At 45.9% G+C, this 7,105-nt stretch overlaps 1 protein-coding gene across 2 annotated transcripts in view; it reads right to left on the bottom strand.

Moving 5' to 3' along the window:
- Positions 1-5,987, bottom strand: part of STK4 (serine/threonine kinase 4) — a 90,144-nt gene extending 84,157 nt beyond the window's left edge. For both annotated transcript variants that reach the window (XM_070420870.1, XM_070420871.1), the window contains exon 1: positions 5,899-5,987. In XM_070420870.1, the coding sequence (XP_070276971.1) occupies positions 5,899-5,933 (35 nt within the window). In that variant the 5' untranslated portion in view covers positions 5,934-5,987. The remainder of the gene's footprint in view (positions 1-5,898) is intronic.
- Positions 5,988-7,105: the final 1,118 nt, after the last annotated feature.

The following is a 7,105-nucleotide window of genomic DNA, read 5'->3' on the forward strand; positions in this document are numbered from 1 at the left end:
CAACAGGTGTAAGAATTTTGTAACAAAAGTAGTTATAGCCCTAAGCGGTTTGGCTCAATGGATAGAGCGTCGGCCTACGGACTGAAGGGTCCCGGGTTCGATTCCGGTCAAGGGCATGTACCTTGGTGCGGGCACATCCCCAGTGAGGGGTGTGCAGGAGGCAGCCGGTCGATGTTCCTCTCTCATTGATGTTTCTAACTCTCTATCCCTCTCCCTTCCTCTCTGTAAAAAAATCAATAAAATATATTAAAAAAAAAAAAAGTAGTTATAGCCCTGGCCCATGTTGCCCAATGGTTAGAACATCAGCCCACACATTGAAGGGTCACTGGCGTGATTCCCAGTCAAGGTCACATATCTGGGTTGCAGGTTTGATCCCCAGCCCCAGTCGGGGTGCGTACAGGAGTCAGTCTCTCTCTCTCTCTCTCTCTCTCTCTCCCACCTCACCCTTCCCACCTCCCTTCCACACTCTCTAAAAAACATCCTCACTCCTTCAGTGAGGATTAAAAAAAAAAAGTAGTTCTAAAGTGGTTTAGACGGCCTTAAGTAATTCCTAGATCCCCATCACTGGAAGCTTTAAACAGAAAATAAATCATGTGGCTGAAATGCTATAGAGTAGATTCAAGCATTGGATGTAACCTTTATAATTAATTCATTTAAATCTGAATATCCCATGAATTAAAATGGTATAACTATCTCTTCAGAAAAGAGGTTTAATGTAAAGTTAACTATCAACTGAAACATGGTCTTAAGATTGGAGATTAAGGAATACATAGAAGATCCTTGCCCACCATTAACAAGTTGTTGATAATTTTGTCGAAACACAAAGATTTTACAGGTATCACAGGAACAGGAAGTAGAAAGTATATGCTTAGACATGATCAAAAGTGAAATATACCTAGGCAGCTGAGAGTGTCAAACAGTATCACAAAAACTCTCCCACAAGTAGTCATGTACCTCTGACTAGTCCCCCAAAATCAAAGATATATGGTTGCTTACAACTTCCAGATAATTCAGATTTTTCTGTCTATGCCAAACAACCATAACACACATGGGAGGTTATAAATTAATAATATTATTTTAAACTCCGAGACCTCTGAAAAGTATTAACAGGCTTAAAGAAGGAGCCTGCTAAGGAATATTTGTGTGCCCGTGTATATCTTCTACACAATGACTTCCTGAAACTACAAAAGACAACAAAGAAAAGAGAGCTCAGGAAATGGTGAAATATAGTAGTAGTCACACTGGTGATTTCTTTGTAAAGAAAAGGTTTAAACTAGCTGAACAATACCAATTTTTACACTCACACACACACACAAAAACTTGAATTTTTAAACACACACACACACACACACACACACACAAATGTGTAACTTCCTAGAGAAAAATAGCAAAACCAGAAGATAACAAAACTATAGACATATCAAGTGTATCTACCAATAAACACTGATCTAAAAAGAATAATTTAATAGAATTTTCTAAATATCAAAGACTATGTACTAGAGAAATGGAGTTTTACACCAAGTCAATAATTATCATAACTTGAAAGTTAACATAACAAAATGACACGGTGACCTTTGAAAAACAAAAGTTCCTAAAAATTAAATTCCAATGACATCATTAAAAACTCCCAGCTTCCAAACATCAAGGGCTGAAGTGAAACTCCTCTTAAACTTCAGAAGTAAAATTTCTTTTTTAAAAATGTTCTTTATTGATTTGAGAGAGAAACTTCGATTTGAGAAACATTGATCGGCCTTCTGTATGCACCCCAACTGAGGATGGAACCCACAACCGAGTATGTGCCCTGACTGGGAACCGAACCCGAGGTCCTTCGGTGCCTGGGACAAGGCTAAAGCAACTGAGCCACACTGGCCAGGACAGAAGTGAAATCCTATGAACTCAGAAGTTAGAATGACATCTCATAAATCAGGGGACTTTTTTGTAACTATATAAACAATGGACAATACCTCATTCCTCAAGTATAATTAAAGTTTTATAAACAGCTTATATAAAGGAAGATCAAATGTGTTCCTTGGAAGTTGACTTTGTGGTTAACAAAAGACTAAACTCGCTATTTCAACTACAGGGAGACCACGGCATAACAAAGGAAACTGCTGCGGCCACGAGAGAGACAGCTGCAAGCCTCTGATAATACTTTGACAAGTCAAACTTTACATGACTGCTCAGATACTTTTTAAAAACAATCTAAGTGCTCTTTTGTTTGTTTTTGGTTCCGGCTTAAGGGTTCTTTATATCACTGATGCCTGATAACCCAGAGGTGGTCAATAAACACTTGCTAAATGGATTAACGAATGTAATGATGGGAATCATAACCCTTTATCAGCAGTCTTTGTGAGTTTTCAAAATAAAATAGAATTTCACGCCCTGGCTAGTGCTGTTCAGGGGTTACAGCATTGGCCCACACTCTGAAGGGTTGCAGGTTCTATCCCAGTGGTTCTCAACCTGTGGGTCGCGACCCCTTTGGGGGTCGAACGACCCTTTCACAGGGGTCGCCTAAGACCATCCTGCATATCAGATATTTACATTACGATTCATAACAGTAGCAACATTACAGTTATGAAGTAGCAACGAAAATAATTTTATGGTTGGGTCACAACATGAGGAACTGTATTTAAAGGGCCAGAAGGTTGAGAACCACTGTTTAAATCTATCCCCAGCTCTAACCAATCAATGTCTCACATCACATTGGTGTTTCTCTCTCTCTCTCTCTCTCTCTCTCTCTCTCTTTCTCTCCATTCCTCCCCTTTCTAGCTCCCCCTCCCTTCCACTCTCTCTAAAAATCAATGGGAAAAATATCCTCAGGTGAGGATTTACAACAGGAAAAACACCCACACAGAATTTCACCCCAAGAAGTATTACTGGATTATTAACAAATAGGATTTCTATGAAAAATCTTTTGACAAGTGACTTAATGATATTTTACACCACGAGTCTTCATGGAAGAAGTACCATACCATAACAGCCCAACTCTGATGATTCAGCTCTCTCAGCTGGGACTTGCCCAGGTCCTAGGTAGTTTCACAGCTTACTCAGAAACCAACAGGCGTGGCCAACACAGCCTCCATGGACCAAATACCAGCAGATGCTCTTCTCCTAAGTCAGATAGCCACGTGCATGGCCAGCATCCCAGAAATGCACCCTACACCTTCCGCCACACTATTCTCTAATAGCAACTCACTTTATCAATCAACCTCCTACATAACCATCAACTTTAATCTATCATCACTCACTTAGTCACACACAAACGTCTAACTCACGAGCACAAAGAGCATTTCCTACATTGGGATTGCTAGAAACACATACAGTCTGAACCTCTGAAAAGACACCTGTACCTTTCCAACCCAAATAAAGGTGTTTATGAAGTAGTTACTTACAGGTTTGGCTAAATCTCAAACTTCTTTCTTCCATCTTAGAACTCTAGTAAGGTTCATTTTATTTATGTATACCCATGCCTCTTTCCACACAGTATTCAATGTGGATGGGTTGCAACAAATAAATAAGATAAATTGATGAAGTTTTTAATGATAATAAAAGTAATGTGTTCCCCGACCCCCCAAATTCATATGTTGAAGAACCTCCAAATGTGACTGTGTTTGGAGACAGGGCCTTTGAAGAGGTAATTAATGTAAAACCAGGTCATCTGGGTGGGCCCTAATACAACATGACTAGTGTCCTTATGAGAGTAGATGAGGACACAGATGGGCACAAAAGGAAGATGATATGAAGACATAGAAGGGAGACAGCGATCTACAAACCAAGGAAACAGGCCTCAAAAGGAACAACCCTGCAGATGCCTTGATCTCAGGCTTCCAGCCTCTAAAACTATGAGAAAATGAATTTCTGTTGCTGAAGTCACCCAGTCTGTGAAACTGACATGGCAGCCCTAACAAACTAGTACAAATGATGATAAAGTTAATTGGCTGCAAAGAAGGCACTTCACTAGTTGTGAGAGCAGGAAAGCACCAGTCATGTGAAAATTCAGCCCTTCGATGCTCTTTTCTTGCACATTTCATACATTTTTTAAAATCCAAAAGGCTTACTCTTTTGCCCAAGATTACACAGCATAAGGCAAAGGTAGAAAAAAAACTCAGATACCTAATTGTCTTTCAATTAAACCGAAGCCTTGGAACATGTTTCAGGAAAAAAAAAATGTAACCAGTGTACATTTATAACTGAATCACTACGTGCGATTGCAGATCTTGCTGATACACGTGAGGCCCTGTGAAATAGGGGTACTTCCAGAGAGGCATCGGAGTGAGGCAGTCCGAGCACGGACTCTGGACCACACCGCCTGGATTAACATTCCAGCCCTGCCACGTACTAACTGTGGGACCTCCAACACATGACTAACCTCTCTGTGCCTCGGTGTTATCACCTGTAAAACAGACACAGACACAGAAACAGCCACCACAGAGAGCTGTGGTGAGGGCCACATGGGTCAATAATAAACTGAGTAATACAAAATTACCATTTTTATAGGTCAAAAATGGTCAGAGATCAGCAATTTCATATGGTTCAACAGGAGACAAAGACAGCACCCAAAAAACAGGGTCTGGCATTCAGTAAGTGCTCTATGGGTGTAATAATCATTATTATTTCGGTCTCGGCACATCGCAGCGGGGTGCATTATGAGTCTATCCCAACCAGCTATTTGCCTCCTGCAGTTTGTGCACTTCAAAAACAAACCCCGAGTGCGCAGCCCAGGCTGCCAATCCCTTCCCTTCACCTCTCCATTGCCCCACACTCCCACACACTCAACACTTCCTACTTCAGTGCTCACTCTGCTGCAGGAAGTCAGAGGTCTCTGTGAGGCAGCAGCGAACTATGCTGCACCCCAGAGCAGCACGACTCCCTCAGTCGCTACTGTCTCCTTTTCTCCAGACGTGGCAAAGTGACTGACTTAAGACCCTGGTGTCCACAGAGCAAATCAATGCTACCACTGCAGCCAACCCAGGAGGGCAGGTTTCCTAGGCTCCGCCACCTTCCTGAGCTTGACCTCAAACAATTCCAGGTAGCTGTGGATCTGGAGCTGAAACTCACAACACAATAGAGGCCTGGAAAGGGCCCAGTGACCCAGACCGAGAGCAAAGAAGGAAACTCACAGGACTGTGCCTCCAATCTTAATCTAGGCCTCCACGTGCCCGTCTTGAAAATATTCTGTTTCCTTATCTACCTCCCAACACTGGGTTCTGAGGGGCTGTGGAGGGCGTGAGGCGAATAAAACACTGGATATCAGGAATGAAAGATGCCATCACCATGACAGAGTGAGGACCCTGCCAGGATCGTCTTCCTAAATGCCATCCTCCTCGAAGCCTTCCCTGGCAGACCTTCACCCCTTCACCCCTTCACGGTACCCCTTCGGCCTTAGGAGCAACGCTTCCCCCTCACCAGATCCTCCCCGCCCGGCGCCTCTCGGGTGGGACTCCCTCCCGTGGAGTCCACCCAGCTCTCCTCTCTGCTCGTCCGGATCCCCCTCAGACGGACCCCTCATCAGATCTCATCTTCCTCCAGCATTCCCCGCATCTCGGAGAGTCCCTGCTAGGCTGGCCTCCCCCTGTGCACCTCCTCCACCCCCACCCCCTGAGCAGGTGCTCTCCCTAACTTGTCTCCAGGTCCCTCAGTTGCTCCCTTTGGCATCGCCCCAGAACGTCCCCCTCCGCAAGTGCTCTCCCTAACCAGCCCCACGTTGATCCCCTCCTTGCGCGCTGCCCTCGGGAGCCCCATCCGCCGGAGGTCCCCCATTCAGCAGGTGCCCCATCAGCCGGGTCGCCACGCCCCGCAGGTCCCTTCCCCCGGGGGGCTCGCACACGGCTGTCTTTCCTCCGCCAGCTCCCGCCTTTCCCTCCCCCACCCGCTTCCTCTCAGCCAGCGGCCCCTCACCGGCGCGGCGGGTTCCTCAGCTGCACCGTCTCCATGGCGCTGCCGGCAGCCGCCCTGACCCGCTCAGTGCTCCATCCTCCCGCAGGACCTCCCAGCGCCCGCCCCGCAGACCCTCCCACACTTCCGCTTTCCGCCCACACCGGAAGCGGTGCGCGGCGCGGGGAGCTGGGCGGGGCCGCGAGGACGCCGGCGTCACGTGGTGCGCAGGGGCGGGGACCCAGAACAGTAGAGGCTCTTATTCTGAGCGTCTTAAGCCTGGTAAGGGACTCCAGGATGTCTCGTTGCGACGCTGTTTGCCCAAGACAGTGGGTCCCCGGGCCCGGAACCCATCTCTGCCTCAATCGCGACCCCTCGTTTCTCAGACGGAGGTGCCGGGACTTCCCGCGAAGCGCCGGCTTGATAGGAACTGCGGATTCTTCACAAGCCAAGTTGTACGCGATTCCCGGGAAGCGCTGCTCCAGGGACTCCTGGAGGTATTGGTGGTTTTCTAGCTTTCTTGCCGGGTTGCGTTCTTCCAGATGGAGGCTGGACCCTGCATACCCAGTCCTTGCATGCCACAGAGCCGCAGCCTGCAAACTGCCCTACCCCCTTTCAACTGCCTCACCTTCGAGTCACTTGGCAGACATAAAAATACCTAATGTTTATGAAGCTCTTGCTATGTACTCGCTTTCATATATTATCTCCTTTAATCATTATATCAAACCTGTAACGTTATCCTCAGTTTTATGTGTTATTTAACACAGTGCTTACTACCTTCTCAGTGCTTTACTAATATTAACTCATTTAATACTCGATCAACTCTGTAAGGTAAGTAGGCTAATATTACTCTCCCAGGGCCACAGAGATGAAGAGCACAGAGCTAATAATGAGGTTTAGGGATGTAAAGTCTGATTCTGGAGCCTGCACCACCAAACTGACAACCACTGATATATACCCACTAATTGAACATCAGAGTCAGAAAGCTTCCTTTCCTCTCTGAGCTCCAGTTTAAACTATTGCCATTGGTACATATTCAGTTGCCACCACCATCAATGAGTGTTAGGAAAAAGGCAGCTGCCACCCAATTTACCATGGGGATAGTTACAGGAGCAACTTACCCAGAGTAACCTTTCCTTGTTGCTAATTGTCCTGTTTTTCCCCTATGCCATCTATGAAACTTAACACCTGAGCAAACAACTTTGAGGGCTACCCAGATATGGCACCCCAT

This window comes from Myotis yumanensis, unplaced genomic scaffold, assembly GCF_028538775.1.
Source record: "Myotis yumanensis isolate MYYU_CA2020_CCGP unplaced genomic scaffold, mMyoYum1.0.hap1 SCAF_7, whole genome shotgun sequence".
NCBI lineage: Eukaryota > Metazoa > Chordata > Mammalia > Chiroptera > Vespertilionidae > Myotis > Myotis yumanensis.